At 48.2% G+C, this 23,442-nt stretch overlaps 1 protein-coding gene across 1 annotated transcript in view; it reads left to right on the top strand.

Moving 5' to 3' along the window:
• Positions 1-14,804: 14,804 nt before the first annotated feature.
• The window catches only part of STIP1 (stress induced phosphoprotein 1), a 38,309-nt gene continuing 29,671 nt past the window's right edge, over positions 14,805-23,442 (top strand). Inside the window, exons 1-5 of the mRNA XM_069740109.1 lie at positions 14,805-14,898; positions 19,024-19,233; positions 20,520-20,661; positions 20,738-20,879; positions 22,213-22,381. Of these exons, the coding sequence (XP_069596210.1) occupies positions 14,890-14,898; positions 19,024-19,233; positions 20,520-20,661; positions 20,738-20,879; positions 22,213-22,381 (672 nt within the window). The 5' untranslated portion in view covers positions 14,805-14,889. The remainder of the gene's footprint in view (positions 14,899-19,023; positions 19,234-20,519; positions 20,662-20,737; positions 20,880-22,212; positions 22,382-23,442) is intronic.

Below are 23,442 nucleotides of genomic sequence, written 5' to 3'. Positions count from 1 at the left end.
TTTGCGGTCAACACAAAACCCTACAAACAACCACGCAAAGGGGGCAAAAAGACCCTCCGTACCGACTAACGGCACGGAGGTACACCCTCTGCGTCCCAGAGCTTCCAGCAAGCAAGAAAAACCAAATAAGCAAGCTGGACAGAAAAAAACAGCAAACAAAAATAACAAAAGCGGAACTTAGCTATGCAGAGCAGCAGGCCACAGGAACGATCCAGGAGGAAGCAAGTCCAATACTAGAACATTGACTGGAGGCCAGGATCAAAGCACTAGGTGGAGTTAAATAGAGCAGCACCTAACGACTTCACCACATCACCTGAGGAAGGAAACTCAGAAGCCGCAGTACCACTTTCCTCCACCAACGGAAGCTCATAGAGAGAATCAGCCGAAGTACCACTTGTGACCACAGGAGGGAGCTCTGCCACAGAATTCACAACAGGGGCCCGAGCGAGCACGCTGGCAGCCCGGTCCGCGCTCCGCTCGGGCCCCCCTGACATTTTATTCAGGCTGCCTGCCACTGTGTAATGCAGCGGAAATGAGCGTGCTGTAACGTTAAACCGCCGCATGCGGCCCGGTGAATCATGGGCGTGTGACGTCACACACTGCCCTGCTCCACTTCCTCATTCCGGTGCAGAGCAGCGTGCGGTGTGCCACGTGGCTGCGGACGGCAGAGGAGCAGACGGCGGAGCAGAAGAGGCAGGTGACAGCGGGAGACCACCGGATGACGAGGGACCGGACACAGCGACGGGGGACACTGGCAGGACGGGCCAAGGTCGACGTGCAGGCTGCTGCAGCTGCAGAAGACCGGATGAGCAGGTGGAGGCGGCAGGCGAGCAGGGTGAGTACAGTACAATGAGGCATGCCACGTGGTGTGAACTGGGGGTGGGGGGTTTGCTTGCCCGGATTCAAACAGGGCCTGGGGGTGGGGGGGTTGCTTGCCCGGGTTCAAACAGGGCCCGGGGGTGGGGGGGTGCTTGCCCGGATTCAAACAGGGCCCGGGGGTGGGGGGGTTTGCTGCCCGACTTGGGACAGAGATGTTGGACACGCTGGGGCAGAAATGTTGGACACGCTGGGGCAGAAATGCTGGACACACTGGGGCACAGATGCTGGACACACTGGGGCAGAAATGCTGGATACGCTGGGGCAGAAATGCTGGACACGCTGGGGCAGAGATGCTGGACACGCTGGGGCAGAAATGCTGGACACTGGGGCAGAAATGCTGGACACGCTGGGGCAGAGATGCTGGACACGCTGGGGCAGAAATGCTGGACACGCTGGGGCAGAGATGCTGGACACGCTGGGGCAGAAATGCTGGACACGCTGGAGCAGAAATGCTGGACACGCTGGGGCAAAAATGCTGGACACGCTGGAGCAAAAATGTTGGACACGGTGGGGCAGAAATCCTGGATATGCTGGGCAGAAATGCTGGACACGCTGGGGCAGAGATGCTGGACACGCTGGGGCAGAAATGCTGGACATGCTGGGGCAGAAATTCTGGACACGCTGGGGCAGAAATGCTGGACACTGGGGCAGAAATGCTGGACACGCTGGGGCAGAGATGCTGGACACGCTGGGACAGAAATGCTGGACATGCTGAGGCAGAAATGCTGGACACGCCGGTGCAGAGATGCTGGACACACTGGGGCAGAAATGCTGGACACGCTGGGGCAGAAATGCTGGACACGCTGGCGCAAAAATGCTGGACACGCTGGGGCATAGATGCTGGACACACTGGGGGCAGAGATGCTGGACACCCTAGGGGCAGAGATGCTGTACACACTGGGGGCAGAGATGCTGGACACACTGGGGGCAGAGATGCTGGACATTGGGGGCAGAAATGCTGGAGACACTGGGGGCAGAAATGCTGGAGACACTGGGGGCAGAACGGAGATTGTTGTGAATTCTGTGGCTGAGTTCACTTCTGTGGTCACAAGTGGTATTGCAGTCTCTGGGCTTCCTCCCTCAGGTGTTTTGGTGAGCTCGTTGGCTGCCTTGCTATTTAGCTCCACCTGAGTCTGTCTTCCTTGCTCCTTGTCAATGTTCCAGTGTTGGATCTGAGCTACTGCATCTTTCCTTGGGCCTGCTGCTCTGCTAGATAAGTGCTTCTAGTTTGTTTTCTGTTTTTTCTGTCCAGCTTGCTATTAACTTTTGCTGGAAGCTCTGAGAAGCAAAGGGGTGCACCGCCGTGCTGTTAGTTCGGCACGGTGGGTCTTTTTGCCCCTTTGCGTGGTTTTCGTTTTAGGGTTTTTTGTAGACTGCATAGTTCTCTTTGCTATCCTCGCTCTGTCTAGAATATCGGGCCTCACTTTGCTGAATCTATTTCATTCCTACGTTTGTCTTTTCATCTTGCTAACAGTCATTATATGTGGGGGCTGCCTATTCCTTTGGGGTATTTCTCTGAGGTAAGTCAGGCTTGTATTTCTATCTTCAGGCTAGTCAGCTCCTCAGGCAGTGCCGAGTTGCATAGGTAGTGGATAGGCGCAATCCACTGCTGCTTACAGTTGTGTGAGGATAGATCAGGTACTGCAGTCTACAGAGATTCCACGTCTCAGAGCTCGTCCTATTGTTTTGGGTTATTGCCAGATCTCTGTATGTGCGCTGATTACTGCACGCTGTGTTGCCTGATTGCCAGCCATAACAGTACAAGGAGCCTTTCAATGATTTCCAATAGAGGGAAAAAAGAAATCCTGACATCATTTTTTTTTCTTAGCTCTGTCTTCAGTCTTTTTTTCCCCCTAGACATTAGAGTGCTTCAGGACACAGCTGTGGACATGGATATTCAGGCTCTGTGCTCCTCAATGGATAATCTCGTTGTAAATGTACAAAAGATTCAAGATACTATTGATCAGAAATCGATGCTAGAACCAAGAATTCCGATTCCTGATTTGTTTTTTGGTGACAGAACTAAGTTCCTGAGCTTCAGAAATAATTGTAAGCTATTTTTGGCCTTGAAACCTCATTCTTCTGGTAATCCTATTCAACAGGTTTTGATTATTATTTCTTTTTTGCGCGGCGACCCACAGGACTGGGCGTTTTCTCTTGCACAAGGAGATTCTGCATTGAGTAATGTTGATGTATTTTTCCAGGCGCTGGGATTGCTTTACGATGAGCCTAATTCAGTGGATCAAGCTGAGAAAAATCTGCTGGCTTTATGCCAGGGTCAGGATGATGTAGAAGTATATTGTCAGAAATTTAGAAAATGGTCAGTACTCACTCTGTGGAATGAATCTGCACTAGCGGCTTTGTTCAGAAAGGGTCTCTCTGAAGCTCTTAAGGATGTAATGGTGGGATTTCCTATGCCTGCTGGTTTGAATGAGTCTATGTCCTTGGCCATTCAGATCGGTCGTCGCTTGCGCGAGCGTAAATCTGTGCACCATCTGGCGGTATTGTCTGAGAGTAAGCCTGAGCCTATGCAGTGCGACAGGACTATGACTAAAGTAGAACGGCACGAACACAGACGTCTGAACAGACTGTGTTTCTATTGTGGTGATTCTACTCATGCTATTTCTAATTGTCCTAAACGCACTAGGCGGTTCGATAGCTCTGCCGTTATTGGTACTGTACAGTCCAAATTCCTTTTGTCCATTACCTTAATGTGCTCTTTGTCATCATATTCTGTCATGGCGTTTGTGGATTCAGGCGCTGCCCTGAATCTGATGGATTTGGATTATGCTAAACGTTGTGGATTTTTCTTGGAGCCTTTGCGGTGTCCTATTCCGTTGAGAGGAATTGATGCTACACCTTTGGCCAAGAATAAGCCTCAGTACTGGGCCCAGCTGACCATGTGCATGGCTCCTGCACATCAGGAAGTTATTCGCTTTTTGGTACTGCATAATTTGCATGATGTGGTCGTGTTGGGGTTGCCATGGCTACAAACCCATAATCCAGTATTGGATTGGAACTCTATGTCGGTAACCAGCTGGGGTTGTCAGGGAGTACATGGTGATGTTCCATTTTTGTCTATTTCGTCATCCATTCCTTCTGACATCCCAGAGTTCTTGTCGGACTTTCAGGATGTATTTGAAGAGTCCAAGTCTGATGCCCTACCTCCGCATAGGAATTGTGATTGTGCTATCGATTTGATTCCTGGTAGTAAATTCCCTAAGGGTCGTTTATTTAATTTGTCCGTACCTGAACACACCGCTATGCGCAGTTATGTGAAGGAGTCCCTGGAGAAGGGACATATTCGCCCATCGTCGTCACCATTGGGAGCAGGGTTCTTTTTTGTAGCCAAGAAGGATGGTTCGCTAAGACCGTGTATTGATTACCGCCTTCTTAATAAGATCACTGTTAAGTTTCAGTATCCCTTGCCATTGATTTCTGACTTGTTTGCTCGGATTAAGGGGGCTAGTTGGTTTACTAAGATTGATCTTCGTGGTGCGTATAATCTGGTGAGAATCAGGCAGGGAGATGAATGGAAAACGGCATTTAATACGCCCGAGGGTCATTTTGAGTATCTGGTGATGCCGTTCGGACTTGCCAATGCTCCATCTGTTTTTCAGTCTTTTATGCATGACATTTTCCGTGAGTATCTGGATAAATTCTTGATTGTTTACTTGGATGACATTTTGATCTTCTCAGATGATTGGGAGTCTCATGTGAAGCAAGTCAGAATGGTTTTCCAGGTACTGCGTGCTAATTCCTTGTTCGTGAAGGGATCAAAGTGTCTCTTCGGTGTGCAGAAAGTTTCATTTTTGGGGTTCATCTTTTCCCCTTCTACTATCGAGATGGATCCGGTTAAGGTTCAGGCCATCCAGGATTGGACTCAGCCGACATCTCTAAAAAGTTTGCAGAAATTCCTGGGCTTTGCTAATTTTTATCGTCGCTTCATCTGTAATTTTTCTAGCATTGCCAGACCATTGACCGATTTGACCAAGAAGGGTGCTGATTTGGTTAATTGGTCTTCTGCTGCCGTGGAAGCTTTTCAGGAGTTGAAGCGTCGTTTTTGCTGTGCCCCTGTGTTGTGTCAACCTGATGTTTCTCTTCCGTTCCAGGTCGAGGTTGATGCTTCTGAGATTGGTGCAGGGGCGGTTTTGTCACAGAGAGGTTCTGGTTGCTCAGTGTTCAAACCATGTGCTTTCTTTTCCAGGAAATTTTCTGCTGCTGAGCGTAATTATGATGTGGGCAACCGAGAGTTGCTGGCCATGAAGTGGGCATTCGAGGAGTGGCGTCATTGGCTTGAGGGTGCTAAGCATCGCGTGGTGGTTTTGACTGATCATAAGAACCTTACTTATCTTGAGTCTGCCAAGCGCTTGAATCCTAGACAGGCCCGTTGGTCGTTATTTTTTGCTCGTTTTGATTTTGTGATTTCATACCTTCCGGGCTCTAAAAATGTGAAGGCGGATGCTCTGTCTAGGAGTTTTGTGCCCGACTCTCCGGGGTTATCTGAGCCGGCGAGTATCCTCAAGGAAGGAGTCATTGTGTCTGCCATCTCCCCTGATTTGCGGAGAGTGTTGCAGAAATTTCAGGCTAATAAACCTGATCGTTGTCCGGCCGAGAAACTGTTCGTCCCTGATAGGTGGACTAGTAAAGTTATCTCTGAACTTCATTGTTCGGTGCTGGCCGGTCATCCAGGAATCTTTGGTACCAGGGAGTTGGTTGCTAGATCCTTCTGGTGGCCATCTCTGTCACGGGATGTGCGTGCTTTTGTGCAATCCTGTGGAATTTGTGCTAGGGCTAAGCCCTGCTGTTCACGTGCCAGTGGGTTGCTTTTGCCCTTGCCGGTCCCGAAGAGGCCTTGGACACATATTTCGATGGATTTCATTTCTGACCTTCCCGTTTCTCAAAAAATGTCTGTCATTTGGGTGGTCTGTGATCGCTTTTCTAAAATGGTCCATCTGGTGCCCTTGGTTAAATTGCCTTCCTCCTCTGATTTGGTGCCTTTGTTCTTCCAGCATGTGGTTCGTTTACATGGCATTCCTGAGAATATTGTTTCTGACAGAGGTTCCCAGTTTGTCTCGAGGTTCTGGCGAGCCTTTTGTGGTAGGATGGGCATTGACCTATCTTTTTCCTCGGCCTTCCATCCTCAGACTAATGGCCAGACCGAACGAACCAATCAGACCTTGGAAACATATCTGAGATGTTTTGTTTCCGCTGACCAGGATGATTGGGTGTCATTTTTGCCGTTGGCTGAGTTCGCCCTTAATAATCGGGCCAGCTCGGCTACCTTGGTCTCTCCATTTTTCTGCAATTCTGGGTTCCATCCTCGTTTCTCTTCAGGACAGGTTGAGTCTTCGGACTGTCCTGGTGTGGATTATGTGGTGGACAGGTTGCAGCAGATCTGGACTCAGGTAGTGGACAATTTGACCTTGTCCCAGGAGAAGGCTCAGCTTTTCGCTAATCGCAGACGCCGTGTGGGACCCCGACTTCGTGTTGGGGATCTGGTTTGGTTATCTTCTCGTCATATACCTATGAAGGTTTCCTCTCCTAAATTTAAACCTCGTTTTATTGGTCCGTATAGGATTTCTGAGATTCTCAATCCGGTGTCTTTTCGTCTGACCCTCCCAGACTCCTTTTCCATACATAATGTATTCCATAGGTCGTTGTTGAGGAGATACGTGGCACCTATGGTTCCATCTGTGGAGCCTCCTGCCCCTGTTTTGGTGGAGGGGGAATTGGAGTATATTGTGGAGAAGATTTTGGATTCTCGTGTCTCTAGACGGAAACTCCAGTATCTGGTCAAATGGAAGGGTTATGCTCAGGAAGATAATTCCTGGGTTTTTGCCTCTGATGTCCATGCCCCAGATCTTGTTCGTGCCTTTCATGTGGCTCATCCTGGTCGGCCTGGGGGTTCTGGTGAGGGTTCGGTGACCCCTCCTCAAGGGGGGGGTACTGTTGTGAATTCTGTGGCTGAGTTCACTTCTGTGGTCACAAGTGGTATTGCAGTCTCTGGGCTTCCTCCCTCAGGTGTTTTGGTGAGCTCGTTGGCTGCCTTGCTATTTAGCTCCACCTGAGTCTGTCTTCCTTGCTCCTTGTCAATGTTCCAGTGTTGGATCTGAGCTACTGCATCTTTCCTTGGGCCTGCTGCTCTGCTAGATAAGTGCTTCTAGTTTGTTTTCTGTTTTTTCTGTCCAGCTTGCTATTAACTTTTGCTGGAAGCTCTGAGAAGCAAAGGGGTGCACCGCCGTGCTGTTAGTTCGGCACGGTGGGTCTTTTTGCCCCTTTGCGTGGTTTTCGTTTTAGGGTTTTTTGTAGACTGCATAGTTCTCTTTGCTATCCTCGCTCTGTCTAGAATATCGGGCCTCACTTTGCTGAATCTATTTCATTCCTACGTTTGTCTTTTCATCTTGCTAACAGTCATTATATGTGGGGGCTGCCTATTCCTTTGGGGTATTTCTCTGAGGTAAGTCAGGCTTGTATTTCTATCTTCAGGCTAGTCAGCTCCTCAGGCAGTGCCGAGTTGCATAGGTAGTGGATAGGCGCAATCCACTGCTGCTTACAGTTGTGTGAGGATAGATCAGGTACTGCAGTCTACAGAGATTCCACGTCTCAGAGCTCGTCCTATTGTTTTGGGTTATTGCCAGATCTCTGTATGTGCGCTGATTACTGCACGCTGTGTTGCCTGATTGCCAGCCATAACAGGAGATACGGGCATGATTGGAGACACGGGGCAGAATTAAAGACATGGGGGCATGATTGGAGACACTGAGGGCAGGATTGGGGACAGATCGTGCAGGATCATGGGGCAGGATGGATACGATAAGACAGATGGGGCAGTGTTGTGAATTCTGCTCTTGGGCTCCCTCCGGTGGTTGTTGATGGTAATGCAGTTATTCCTGAGCAGCAGTCTTGGACAGGTGTTTCGGCTAATTGCAATTCTGACTGGGGTATTTAGCTGTGCAGGACTCATTAGTCCTTGCCAGTAGTCAATGTTCCTTTGGAAGTGTTGGTCCTCTGCCTGGCCTCTTCTGCTTGCTGCCATTTCAGCAAAGATAAGTGTTTGCTTCATTTTTTTAGACACACGGCTGTGTGTTTATTTTCAGTGCTTATCTTGTTTCTATTTTGTTCCTGCTAGACTGTGTCTGATGTTTTTCTCAGTCTAGTTGGATTCGCTGGAGTCGCAGATATACTCTCCACATCTTTAGTTAGGTGGTGGAGTTTTTGTATTTTTCTGCTGTGGATATTTTGTAGTGTTTTATGCTGACCGCATAGTATCCTGTACTATTCTTTCCTATCTAGGTAATAGTTGCCTCCTTTGCTTATCCCTGTTTTCTGTCTGCGTGTGTCTTTTCCTCCTACTCACAGTCATTATTTGTGGGGGGCTACCTATCCTTTGGGGATCTACTCTGAGGCAAGAGAGTTTTCCTATTTCCATCTTTAGGGATATTTAGTCCTTAGGCTGTGTTGAGGTGTCTAGGTCTGGTTAGGCACACCCCAACGGCTACTTCTAGTTGCGGTGATAGGATCAGGGTTTGCGGTCAGTAAAGTTACCACTGCTCCATCGAAGGTCATTTCATGCTGCTCCAAGGCCACCTGATCATAACAGGGCAGGATGGGGAGATCATATGGGGCAGAATGGATAATCATGAGGGCAGGATGCGAGAATATATGGCTGGAGCCAGGAATGAGACACACGGGGCCAGGATGGGGGATATTATTACCATAGGGGCTAATTAAGGGATATTATTACTGCAGTGATGTATTTATTTTATTGTTTGAGTATACTGTTTTAAATGGGGGGCAGTCCTGTTACTGTGTAGAGTGACACTATGTCGCCTTTTTTTCTTCATGTGGTGAAATGTAGAAGTTGGGAAAAATTAAGTAAGGTATTCTGCAAGCGGAGCTCGAGATAACTGTGTTATTTCCTGCAGAGACAAGTCCTGGCTGGAAGAAGTGATGGCGGTCTGTGCTGGATGAAAGATGAAAGATGAAGAACTTCACCTAGAGACGTCACTGGTGAGTCAGTGTGTTACCTATACACTGACACTATACACTATATACAGAGCTCCTGTGTATAATGTCACCAGTGATCACTGTATTACCTGTACACAGACACTGCATGCTAAGTACAGATCTCCTGAGTATAATGACACTTATGGTGATGGTATTGTTTTTTTTTTTATTACTGATCAGTATTGTAGTATTCGGTCACTTTGTGGTGGCAATATGTGGTCTGGTCATGGTGCGGTGGTATTTGTCCCTTGTATGTGCTATTTGGTCACTATGGGGTAATAATATGGTGTCTGGTCATGGTGTTGTGGTATGTGTTCCTTGGATGTGATGTTATTCGATCACTGTGGCAGTAATATGTGGGCTTGACATGGTGTACGGGAAGAAAAACGGGAAGAAAAACATTAGACTCGAACAAAGACGACCCAGGAAAACATACTCAGAAGGGAGGTAAGAACATTTCTAAAACAATCCACAGTGAGGAGATTGGAACAAAACAAAATCCTCTATACTGCATGCTCGCAAACGCCAGAAGCCTGACAAACAAGATGGAAGAACTAGAAGCAGAAATATCTACAGGTAACTTTGACATAGTGGGAATAACCGAGACATGGTTAGATGAAAGCTATGACTGGGCAGTTAACTTACAGGGTTACAGTCTGTTTAGAAAGGATCGTAAAAATCGGAGAGGAGGAGGGGTTTGTCTCTATGTAAAGTCTTGTCTAAAGTCCACTTTAAGGGAGGATATTAGCGAAGGGAATGAGGATGTCGAGTCCATATGGGTTGAAATTCATGGAGGGAAAAATGGTAACAAAATTCTCATTGGGGTCTGTTACAAACCCCCAAATATAACAGAAAGCATGGAAAGTCTACTTCTAAAGCAGATAGATGAAGCTGCAACCCATAATGAGGTCCTGGTTATGGGGGACTTTAACTACCCGGATATTAACTGGGAAACAGAAACCTGTGAAACCCATAAAGGCAACAGGTTTCTGCTAATAACCAAGAAAAATTATCTTTCACAATTGGTGCAGAATCCAACCAGAGGAGCAGCACTTTTAGACCTAATACTATCTAATAGACCTGACAGAATAACAAATCTGCAGGTGGTTGGGCATTTAGGAAATAGCGACCACAATATTGTGCAGTTTCACCTGTCTTTCACTAGGGGGACTTGTCAGGGAGTCACAAAAACATTGAACTTTAGGAAGGCAAAGTTTGAACAGCTTAGAGATGCCCTTAATCTGGTAGACTGGGACAATATCCTCAGAAATGAGAATACAGATAATAAATGGGAAATGTTTAAGAACATCCTAAATAGGCAGTGTAAGCGGTTTATACCTTGTGGGAATAAAAGGACTAGAAATAGGAAAAACCCAATGTGGCTAAACAAAGAAGTAAGACAGGCAATTAACAGTAAAAAGAAAGCATTTGCACTACTAAAGCAGGATGGCACCATTGAAGCTCTAAAAAACTATAGGGAGAAAAATACTTTATCTAAAAAACTAATTAAAGCTGCCAAAAAGGAAACAGAGAAGCACATTGCTAAGGAGAGTAAAACTAATCCCAAACTGTTCTTCAACTATATCCAATAGTAAAAGAATAAAAACTGAAAATGTAGGCCCCTTAAAAAATAGTGAGGAAAGAATGGTTGTAGATGACGAGGAAAAAGCTAACATATTAAACACCTTCTTCTCCACGGTATTCACGGTGGAAAATGAAATGCTAGGTGAAATCCCAAGAAACAATGAAAACCCTATATTAAGGGTCACCAATCTAACCCAAGAAGAGGTGCGAAACCGGCTAAATAAGATTAAAATAGATAAATCTCCGGGTCCGGATGGCATACACCCACGAGTACTAAGAGAACTAAGTAATGTAATAGATAAACCATTATTTCTTATTTTTAGTGACTCTATAGCGACAGGGTCTGTTCCGCAGGACTGGCGCATAGCAAATGTGGTGCCAATATTCAAAAAGGGCTCTAAAAGTGAACCTGGAAATTATAGGCCAGTAAGTCTAACCTCTATTGTTGGTAAAATATTTGAAGGGTTTCTGAGGGATGTTATTCTGGATTATCTCAATGAGAATAACTGTTTAACTCCACATCAGCATGGGTTTATGAGAAATCGCTCCTGTCAAACCAATCTAATCAGTTTTTATGAAGAGGTAAGCTATAGACTGGACCACGGTGAGTCATTGGACGTGGTATATCTCGATTTTTCCAAAGCGTTTGATACCGTGCCGCACAAGAGGTTGGTACACAAAATGAGAATGCTTGGTCTGGGGGAAAATGTGTGTAAATGGGTTAGTAACTGGCTTAGTGATAGAAAGCAGAGGGTGGTTATAAATGGTATAGTCTCTAACTGGGTCGCTGTGACCAGTGGGGTACCGCAGGGGTCAGTATTGGGACCTGTTCTCTTCAACATATTCATTAATGATCTGGTAGAAGGTTTACACAGTAAAATATCGATATTTGCAGATGATACAAAACTATGTAAAGCAGTTAATACAAGAGAAGATAGTATTCTGCTACAGATGGATCTGGATAAGTTGGAAACTTGGGCTGAAAGGTGGCAGATGAGGTTTAACAATGATAAATGTAAGGTTATACACATGGGAAGAAGGAATCAATATCACCATTACACACTGAACGGGAAACCACTGGGTAAATCTGACAGGGAGAAGGACTTGGGGATCCTAGTTAATGATAAACTTACCTGGAGCAGCCAGTGCCAGGCAGCAGCTGCCAAGGCAAACAGGATCATGGGGTGCATTAAAAGAGGTCTGGATACACATGATGAGAGCATTATACTGCCTCTGTACAAATCCCTAGTTAGACCGCACATGGAGTACTGTGTCCAGTTTTGGGCACCGGTGCTCAGGAAGGATATAATGGAACTAGAGAGAGTACAAAGGAGGGCAACAAAATTAATAAAGGGGATGGGAGAACTACAATACCCAGATAGATTAGCGAAATTAGGATTATTTAGTCTAGAAAAAAGACGACTGAGGGGCGATCTAATAACCATGTATAAGTATATAAGGGGACAATACAAATATCTCGCTGAGGATCTGTTTATACCAAGGAAGGTGACGGGCACAAGGGGGCATTCTTTGCGTCTGGAGGAGAGAAGGTTTTTCCACCAACATAGAAGAGGATTCTTTACTGTTAGGGCAGTGAGAATCTGGAATTGCTTGCCTGAGGAGGTGGTGATGGCGAACTCAGTCGAGGGGTTCAAGAGAGGCCTGGATGTCTTCCTGGAGCAGAACAATATTGTATCATACAATTATTAGGTTCTGTAGAAGGACGTAGATCTGGGTATTTATTATGATGGAATATAGGCTGAACTGGATGGACAAATGTCTTTTTTCGGCCTTACTAACTATGTTACTATGTTACTATGGTGTAGCGGTATTTGTTCCTTGTATGTGATATTGGTCATTTTAAAAATTGAAAAATAAATAAAAATATACCGTACCTAAATTGTATTGCATATTTTAACAAATATTTAATAGGTTACAGTAGAGTAGGGCCCGGCCAAAAGTGTCTACCGTGTTATGGTGGCGGCTTAAAAAATCTTTTGGCCAAAACAAAAGCTGCCGGTTATATGTGTGATCTGGTGATGGGAACTGTTAATAAGTGATAGGTGAGAAGTGGAGTTTTTCCAAGAGAGAGCGGTGGGACTGTGGACAGTTCGAGGGGTAGAGGTGGGGCTGGAGCCCGGGCGGAGTCTCAAGGGGCCCCCCAAAAATCTGCTAGTATGGGGCCCCGAAATCTAGTGGCAGCCCTGGCCAATATACTACGTGACTGGGCAATATACTACGTGGCTGAGCAATATACTACGTGGTTGGGCAATATACTACGTGGTTGGGCAATATACTACGTGGCTGGGCAATATACTACGTGGCTGGGCAATATACTACGTTGCTGGGCAATATACTACGTGGCTGGGCAATATACTACGTGACTGGGCAATATACTACGTTGCTGGGCAATATACTACGTGGCTGGGCAATATACTACGTGGCTGGGCAATATACTACGTTGCTGGGCAATATACTACGTGGCTGGGCAATATACTACGTGACTGGGCAATATACTACGTTGCTGGGCAATATACTACGTGGCTGTGCAATATACTACGTGGCTGGGCAATATACCTCGTGGCTGGGCAATATACTACGTGGCTGGCCAATATACTACGTGGCTGGGCAATATACTACGTGGGCTGGGCAATATACTACATGACTGGGCAATATACTACGTGGCTGGGCAATATACTACGTGACTGGGCAATATACTACGTGGCTGGGCAATATGCTACGTGACTGGGCAATATACTACGTGGCTGGGCAATATACTACGTTGCTGGGCAATATACTACGTGGCTGGGCAATATACTACGTGACTGGGCAATATGCTACGTGGCTGGGCAATATACTACGTGGCTGGGCAATATACTATGTGACTGGGCAATATACTACATGACTGGGCAATATACTACGTTGCTGGGCAATATACTACATGACTGGGCAATATACTACGTTGCTGGGCAATATACTACGTGGCTGGGCAATATACTACGTGACTGGACAATATACTACGTTGCTGGGCAATATACTACGTGGCTGGGCAATATACTACGTTGCTGGGCAATATACTACGTGGCTGGGCAATATACTACGTGACTGGGCAATATACTACGTGGCTGGGCAATATACTACGTGACTGGACAATGTACTACGTTGCTGGGCAATATACTACGTGGCTGGGCAATATACTACGTTGCTGGGCAATATACTACGTGGCTGGGCAATATACTACGTGACTGGGCAATATACTACGTGACTGGGCAATATACTACGTGGACATGCATATTCTAGAATACCCGATGTGTTAGAATCGGGCCACCATCTAGTATATATATATCCCTAAAAACTTCTTTTGCAGATACTTAGTGCTGTTGTTTTACTGGATTTATATATTTTATCTTTTCTGTTTTTATTCAAATTATTATATTTATAGGTATAAATATAAAATATATTTATTATATAATATTATATATATATATATATTAATAATCATATATTTTGTAGATTTTATATATAAACACATAAACATAATTTGCATAATAGAAAAAAAAATCACGCATATTTGGAGTTGCTGTGCCCGTAATCACCGTATCTATAAAACTATAACATTATTTCACCCTTAAGGAAAACACTATAGCAAGAAAACAAATATATAAGACAAGATTGCTGTGTTTTTGGTTGCTACTGTACATTACCTTTAAAAATGCAAGAAAAAGTGCGCCCCCCCCCCCAAAAAAAATAATAAAAAAAAAAAATAATTGACTGTATTCCAAAATAATAATAAAAACTGCAGCTCGGCACACAAAAATAAAAAAGAAAGAAAAAAGGTATGTTTTTTTTTGGAAAATTAGGCCTCTAATAATTATTTTTATTTTTAAATCTTTATTACAAAGTTCAGATTTTTTTCATTACAAAAATAATAAAATCAATCTTATGCATTTAGTATCGCTGTCATTGTATTGACATGAAGAATCGCGTACGATGAGACTTTCCTCCAGGATGACGTCACTAGAACGATCATTTCTTTTGCACCTTCGTGAGGTCACGTTTTTTCAATGAATATGGGCGGGGTTTAAGGAACACTGACCAATGACAGGCGGTGCTCGTGACGTCAGCCAATCCCCACAGTGGAAGCTTCCAGAATTCACCGGCCAATCCCACCCAATTCACAATAACCGCCCCGACCAATAGCGTGCCAGCTCTCCGAGGGGCGGAGTTTACTAGCACCTGGCACCGCCCTGCAAAGGGAAGAGAGAGGAGCCGCTTGTTGATTGACGTGGGCACTGTCCAATCAGCAGCGTTCGTTTAAAGACTTCAGCGAATGGGGTGGTGCTGAGTGGGCGGGCGCAGTTCTGTCATCTAGTAGGTTCGAGAAGACGCGTGGAGAGGCCGGAATACAGTGCAGCTATGGAGACGGTAAGGGGCAGCGGAAGAAGTTACTGGCAGCGGCGGGAGTAGTCACGGAGGCTTAGCGTAGTGGTATAATGGTGAGGAGAAGCGGCTGTACCGGTGCGGAGACTGCGAGCTGTCCTACAGAGCGGCAGCAGTCACCGGCCTGTGTGTGAGGAGGCAGGAACTGCACGTCCGCTCTCCTGCTCCTCTGCCCGGGAGCAACATGGCGGCTGGGACTGACCTCTGTGTGGCTGGTGTTAGCGAAAGATCTGACATGTCCTGCCTTGAGGGGGCGCTGCGGACGGGCCCCTGCCTGGAGAAGGCTCTGCGGACGGGCCCCTGCATGGAGGGGGGCTCTGCGGACGGGCCCCTGCCTGGAGAGGGCGCTGCGGACGGGCCCCCTGCCTGGAGGGGGGCTCTGCGGACGGGCCCCTGCCTGGAGAGGGCGCTGCGGACGGGCCCCTGCCTGGAGGGGGGCTCTGCGGACGGGCCCCTGCCTGGCGGGGGCGCTGCGGACGGGCCCCCTGCCTGGCGGGGGCGCTGCGGACGGGCCCCCTGCCTGGCGGGGGCGCTGCGGACGGGCCCCCTGCCTGGCGGGGGCGCTGCGGACGGGCCCCCTGCCTGGCGGGGGCGCTGCGGACGGGCCCCCTGCCTGGCGGGGGCGCTGCGGACGGGCCCCCTGCCTGGCGGGGGCGCTGCGGACGGGCCCCCTGCCTGGCGGGGGCGCTGCGGACGGGCCCCCTGCCTGGCGGGGGCGCTGCGGACGGGCCCCCTGCCTGGCGGGGGCGCTGCGGACGGGCCCCCTGCCTGGCGGGGGCGCTGCGGACGGGCCCCCTGCCTGGCGGGGGCGCTGCGGACGGGCCCCCTGCCTGGCGGGGGCGCTGCGGACGGGCCCCCTGCCTGGCGGGGGCGCTGCGGACGGGCCCCCTGCCTGGCGGGGGCGCTGCGGACGGGCCCCCTGCCTGGCGGGGGCGCTGCGGACGGGCCCCCTGCCTGGCGGGGGCGCTGCGGACGGGCCCCCTGCCTGGCGGGGGCGCTGCGGACGGGCCCCCTGCCTGGCGGGGGCGCTGCGGACGGGCCCCCTGCCTGGCGGGGGCGCTGCGGACGGGCCCCCTGCCTGGCGGGGGCGCTGCGGACGGGCCCCCTGCCTGGCGGGGGCGCTGCGGACGGGCCCCCTGCCTGGCGGGGGCGCTGCGGACGGGCCCCCTGCCTGGCGGGGGCGCTGCGGACGGGCCCCCTGCCTGGCGGGGGCGCTGCGGACGGGCCCCCTGCCTGGCGGGGGCGCTGCGGACGGGCCCCCTGCCTGGCGGGGGCGCTGCGGACGGGCCCCCTGCCTGGCGGGGGCGCTGCGGACGGGCCCCCTGCCTGGCGGGGGCGCTGCGGACGGGCCCCCTGCCTGGCGGGGGCGCTGCGGACGGGCCCCCTGCCTGGCGGGGGCGCTGCGGACGGGCCCCCTGCCTGGCGGGGGCGCTGCGGACGGGCCCCCTGCCTGGCGGGGGCGCTGCGGACGGGCCCCCTGCCTGGCGGGGGCGCTGCGGACGGGCCCCCTGCCTGGCGGGGGCGCTGCGGACGGGCCCCCTGCCTGGCGGGGGCGCTGCGGACGGGCCCCCTGCCTGGCGGGGGCGCTGCGGACGGGCCCCCTGCCTGGCGGGGGCGCTGCGGACGGGCCCCCTGCCTGGCGGGGGCGCTGCGGACGGGCCCCCTGCCTGGCGGGGGCGCTGCGGACGGGCCCCCTGCCTGGCGGGGGCGCTGCGGACGGGCCCCCTGCCTGGCGGGGGCGCTGCGGACGGGCCCCCTGCCTGGCGGGGGCGCTGCGGACGGGCCCCCTGCCTGGCGGGGGCGCTGCGGACGGGCCCCCTGCCTGGCGGGGGCGCTGCGGACGGGCTAATGCTGTGAGACCTCAGCGGCGTGGCCGCTGCGGACGGGCTAATGCTGTGAGACCTCAGCGGCGTGGCCGGCCAGCCCCCTCTGTCCTGCAGGGCTATCGGCACAATACATCATGACCCGACATGACATTTGCAGGAAAGGCTGCAGGGACGCGTCCTGGTCATACTGCTCCCTCCCGCTGACGTGATGACGTGACCGTTTTTTTTTTTTTTTTTTCTTAATTTCGACTCTGCAAAAACTCTGACTGTTTCACTTATTCATTCTCGTCTGGACTATTGTAACTCTCTACTAATCGGTCTCCCTCTTGCAAAACTCTCCCCGCTCCAATCTGTCCTGAATGCTGCAGCCAGGATCATATTTCTCACCAATTGTTACACCAATGCCTCTACCCTGTGCCAGTCATTACACTGGCTACCCATCCACTCCAGAATCCAGTACAAAACTACTACCCTCATCCACAAAGCACTCCATGGCTCAGCACCACCCTACATCTCCTCCCTGGTATCAGTCTACCACCCTACCCGTGCCCTCCGCTCCGCTAATGACCTCAGGTTAGCATCCTCAATAATCAGAACCTCCCACTCCCGTCTCCAAGACTTTACACGTGCTGCGCCGATTCTTTGGAATGCACTACCTAGGTTAATACGATTAATCCCCAATCCCCACAGTTTTAAGCGTGCCCTAAAAACTCATTTGTTCAGACTGGCCTACCGCCTCAATGCATTAACCTAACGATCCCTGTGTGGCCTATTTATAATAAAAAAAAAAAAAAAAAAAAAGGTTCCTCGCATCATGTTCTCATACACTTTATGCAGTATTAGCCCTCTGTGTCTGTACTGCTACATACTTAGGCAGGTAACTGGTTCATGCAGCTTTACATGAACACCTGAGCCTTACACTATAGCTGGTCCGAATAACTAAAGCAATTGTTACCATCCACCTCTCGTGTCTCCCCTTTTCCCCATAGTTTGTAAGCTTGCGAGCAGGGCCCTCATTCCTCCTGGTATCTGTTTTGAACTGTATTTCTGTTATGATGTAATGTTTATTGTCTGTACAAGTCCCCTCTATAATTTGTAAAGCGCTGCGGAATATGTTGGCGCTATATAAATAAAATTATTATTATTATTATGGTTTATCATATATGTGCAGCGGTTTTTGCACTTTGTACCAGGAGCCGTCACGTCACTGATTGCTAAAAAGTTCTCTGTGCTCCTAATTTAATCCGGTCTCTGACCGGAGACTCCTGGATTTATTTGGGTCTTCCAAGGATGCTCCCGTGTAGTATCCTGTAAGGACGTGCTCTGTATGTGCTGATGGCTGGTAAACTATGAATTCCTACATTGTTTAGCAATGAATGCAGCTTGTATTAAGGGGACGTATAAAATACCTTTTAAAGGGACGCTAAACAAAAATGTAGGTAAATGCCTTCCCAAACCTCCCCAGCTCCAGCAGCATCACGCCGGTGGTCTTTGTGATGATATTCCAAACACGCATCACTGGCTTTAGTGGTGATTCTTGCATGCCAGTCCATTGAGGTCAGTGATTGACTGCAGCGGTGATATGCATGCACTGCACATAATCCCGCACCACCAGAAAACAGGCGGATGTGGACCACCATAGTGGCGGTGCTGGAGCTGTAAGGTTTTGTACAGGTGAGCATTGATTTTACAACTTCTCGGCACGAAAGGGGGAAACTCCAGACAAGACGTTCTGCAAAATGATTTGGCCGATTGTAATGGAAACGGCTGCAAGATCAAGAAATGCAAAGATTGCAGCGGCCTCTCTCTTGGCCAAAGCAGCTGTTTTAGATCTCAGACAGTCCCTTTAACTGTAGCTGCTGTTGATCTCCTTCCTGCTAGATCTTGGCCTAAGTGGGGAAATTATAGTGTAGCCTTTGCTTAGGATAATTGCTTTTCAGCTCGGGAATTGTACGGTCCTCCGCATAAAAGAAAGCGTTCAAACTGTTTTTGTTTTTTTTTTTCTATCCAACCCACGCTGCCCTGAGTGAGTCAGTGCGGGGGTGGTAGTGTTGGGGGACTGTAGAACACGAGGGGTTAAGCCATGATGTGCACACTATAGCAGGGCTGGCTTCATGTGTGCCGATGCCAATTTAAGTGTTTGCATTGGTGCATATGTGCAGAACATGGATCCAGGGCAAATACCGGGAACGTGGAGAATATTAGCCGGCCTTGAATTATAAGGGGCGATAATCCAAGCTCTGCGCTCATTCACCTCTATGTGGTTTTTTCTCTTTTTTATCAGGCTAACGAATTAAAAGAGAAGGGTAACAAAGCTCTATCAGCCGGGAATGTGGACGAAGCGGTGCGATGCTACACAGAAGCCATCAAACTGGACCCCAAAAACCACGTGTTGTTTAGTAATCGCTCAGCTGCCTATGCCAAAAAAAGGGAGTATTCCAAAGCCCTAGAAGATGGCTCCAAAACGGTGGAGCTGAAACCAGACTGGGGCAAGGTATAACCGTATTAACACGTATGGATGAAGCTGGTGTAACCTACGTCTACTGCAGGATTTAAAGGGGTAGTGCAGTAGGTTGATGTTATCTCCACGGGACACTCTTATCCCCATTACAATGGAGCATCAGTTCACAGGTCTTGGCACCGCTCCATTCATTCTCTATGAGACTGCCAATGTGCTGTATTGTTTTTTCTCCGTTAGTCCTATAGAAAATGAATGGAGCATTTGAATGGCAAGTGTACTGCAGCTCCATTCTGGCACTCGGGGGGGTGGGGGGTGCGTTGGCAGATTAGTTGGGGGCCTGATACCTTCTGAAACTGAAGAGAACACAGCGCTGTAATTGCCCCTTCGTTCTCCGGATCGGTGGAGGTCCCACAGGTCTTGACAATTTGCCATCATTTATTATAATGGGAATACACCTTTTAGATGACACCATGCTCTTGTGTTTCCATCCTGTGGAGCTACAACTCTTATGGAGCTTCGACTATCAGCAATATCTGGACACCAATTTTTGTGGCATGCTGGTAGTTGTAGCTGGTCTCGTACACGTTGAGTGAAGCAGCAATCCGACCTCTATTCTGTATGGACTCGTCTGCGCTGCTCTCCGACCTCTTGCTTGCTGCGGTCATGCAATGATGAACATGGTGTCTGGGCAATTGTTATACTAATCATTGGGGCTCCCTGTGACATCTGATCAGGCACCCTCCTCTCGCCGTGACTGCAGCATCCAAAGCATTGATGGGATGCAAGAGCCCACCCTGCACCAGTACCTCTCACCTTTTCTAGGGAACAGAGAAGGACTATTAGTGTAGGCAGAACACTGCTGCCTATCTGGTAGAAAAGCAGAAGTTGCATGATGAGGACTCACGCTAATAAAAAAAAAAAAAAAAAAGTTTGTGTGGAGAGGCCCAGAAGACGTAAAACTTGACAGATCGCAGAGGGTCTCAGAGCCCCACAATCGTGGCATTAACAGTGGCTGAAGATTGGAAAAAAGATGCCCAGAAATAGCAGGATAGTTCAGGGTGCCATTGAACAGGGGGCATATAGAAGAGGTAACCCATAAAACTAAGCCCACCGCCAAGGCATGGGGCATAAGACCTTACCGGCATCCTTAGGAGAGCCCACCCATTATTATTACCCCTGAATTCCAATAAATGCGCCTTCCATGCTGTACTAATAATTATAATGGTATTTTATGTTTGTAATAAAATTGAAAGTATTTTTTTCTGCCTACATAGAGCTGGTTGATTAACCATAAACATAATGTCCCCCTTCTTATATAGGGATATTCCCGAAAAGCTGCAGCCTTGGAATTTCTTAATCGCTTTGAAGAAGCCAAGAAAACCTATGAAGAGGGTCTAAGACATGAGCCTACAAATGCACAGCTGAAGGAGGGTCTGCAGAACATGGAGGCACGGCTAGCAGGTAACGACTCAGTTCACAATGTCACCAATCATTTATTTTTTAATTGTTTATTAATTATATTTCCCTTTCTTTGCAGAAAGAAAGTTTATGAATCCTTTTAATTCCCCTAACCTGTTCCAGAAACTAGAGTCCGACCCTCGTACACGAGCCCTCCTTAGTGACCCCAGCTACAAGGAACTTATAGATCAACTGAGAAGCAAACCATCTGACCTCGGCACGTGAGTACAAACCCATCTATAATTAATGGAAACCGTAAGAGTTTATGGTTAAAGGCGATAAACTCTCCACATGTCCACGGATTGTGTCACGCAGTGAGTCGAGCCGAGCTCCAATGCCACTTACAAGCTGCGGATAGGTGTGGCACAGCCATGTTTTTCTAACCCTGCATTACTCCATTTAAGTTATTGCTCCCAAGGCACAAGTGGGTTTTCTTGCGTCAGTGTGGGTCTGCTTAACTCAAGTGCGCTAATCCATATATGCACCGCTGTCTAACTAGGAGATTAAAATGGAAATAAAACAAGTGTGTGTGTGTGTGTTTTTAAGTACTTCTGTCACTTATCATATGACCCATAACTTTATTGACCAAACAACCTTTACCGTATTTTTTGGTCTGTTAGATGCACTATTTAGCAAGAAAAAAAACTTGCTAAAAAGTGTGTGCGACTTAAAGTACAAAAGAAGTTTCTTCTGGATCATTCTTCCTAGTCACTGGAGAGAACTATGCAGCACACTGATCTTGCTGCCTTCCCGACACTGATCTATATTATCAGAGCCGGGCAGGAGAGAAAGGTAAACTATCTTCCAGGATATCAGTCCTGTGATCAGTTGCACGCCTTCAGGAAACTGGAAAGTATGGGGAGTAAGAAGATTTCACTCCTGGTATTAAACTACTCATGAATACAATCTGTAAGATGCCTACAGCAGAGGTGTGTGTGTGTGTGTGTATATAGTATATTTATATGGTTGTATGCAGCAGAGCTCTCAGTTTACTTGCATAAGTAGCTATATTTTGTGTGTGCCCAGTGCAGCAGAGCTGTGTGTACATACTGTGCGTGCAGCAGTGTTGTGTGCAGAATGTGAATGCTGCCAAAAACCATTAATGGTATTTCTATAATTCGAGCCACCTATAACTTCTTCAGAGCAATTTGACACCACTTCTTATTTACACAATCAGGGAAGATTTAATTATCAGCAATGTCTGAGCCTATTGTGTGTCTTTATAGTAAGGGGCATCCAAGCGTCTGGAAAATACCGCAATGTTTGTATCCAACATGCCATGTTACGTGATGTGAGAGTGACTGTATGTATAATTTCCACGTGATATAAAATGCTTGTTCATTTTAATGAGTCCGCATCCAGCAAAATCATGGGACTGACAGAAGGGGGGAGACTCTTTGCTTTGTCTAACCTCCATAATGCAGTAGTAAAAAGTATAATTTAAGAAGTGAAACTCCCAAGTTAGGAGTGTTCTGGTATTATTCCTGTGAGGATTAATAAATTGGTGAAAATATATATATATATATTTTTTTTTTTTTACTTTTTGTTCTACAGAAAGCTGCAAGATCCACGAGTCATGACTACACTAAGTGTGTTACTTGGAGTGGAACTTGGAAGTGTTGATGATGATGAAGAGGAACCGCCTGCACCACCTCCCCCTCAGCCCAAGAAGGAGACTAAGCCAGAGCCAATGGAAGAAGATCTCCCAGAAAACAAAAAACAGGTAACCATGAATTCCATCTATTAATTTCCCACCTGCACGTTTTCCTTCTATCTCCACCCAGCCCTCTTTGATTGACAGCTCTGGTTTCATAGAGCCAGAGAAGGGTGGCGATGCATGGAAAGGTGCTCTTAAATGTTGATCCACGTCATGTTGAGCCCAGCACCTCTACTTGGTTTGAACAGTTATTCTGTACTGACAGACTCGCTTTAAAGGAGTTATATTACTATCACAAGTGGATGGGTGATTAAAAGTGTGATCGTTGAGGCTTCCAACACTTTGACTCCTATCGAGCACAAGAACAAGGGTCGTGAGTTGAGATTGAACATGTGGACTTCTGCTCTATTCAGACGGACAGACATAGATATAAAGCTCAATATTCTGCAAACTTCATCAGTCCCTTTGACTTTGAATGAAGCAGCAGTAGACACGCTCCTTCTCCTCTTCATTGCAATGGAGAACTTGGAGACCCTTGTTTTCATAAACGGGGGACCCTGAGTTATCAGATATTTATCCTCTGTATGAAGGCTGTGATCCACCCAATTTTTTTTTTTTTTTGTCTCGTTTCTTTAACCTCTTTCTGACCTCGGACGATGTTACGTCCAAGGTCAGATCCCCTGCTTTGATGTGAGCCCACATCAAAGCCGGGACATGTCAGCTGTTTTGAACAGCTGACATGTGCCCGCAATAGCGATGGGTGGATTCGGGATTCACCCATCGCTATTAACTAGTTAACTCATAGCAAGCCTGTAATTCTACTACATAGAGACGATCTATTCTTCGCCTCTATGTAGCTGAGACGATCCAGTTGTGCCAGCTTCTAGCCTCCCATGGAGGCTATTGAAGCATGGCAAAAAAAAAAAAAAAAGTTTAAAGCACCCCACCTTCACCCCATTCAAAATAAAACCATTAAAAAAAATCAAACCTACACATATTTTGGTATCGCCGCGTTCAGAATTGCCCGATCTATCAATACAAAAAAAAGGATTAACCTGATCGCTAAACAGCGTAGCGAGAAAAAAAAAATTTGAAACTCCAGAATTATATATATATTTTTTTTTTTT

The sequence above is a fragment of the Ranitomeya imitator genome, chromosome 9, assembly GCF_032444005.1.
Source record: "Ranitomeya imitator isolate aRanImi1 chromosome 9, aRanImi1.pri, whole genome shotgun sequence".
Taxonomy (NCBI): domain Eukaryota; kingdom Metazoa; phylum Chordata; class Amphibia; order Anura; family Dendrobatidae; genus Ranitomeya; species Ranitomeya imitator.
The sequence above is the reverse complement of the archived record's forward strand: the minus strand, read 5'-3'. Positions and strand labels throughout refer to the sequence as shown.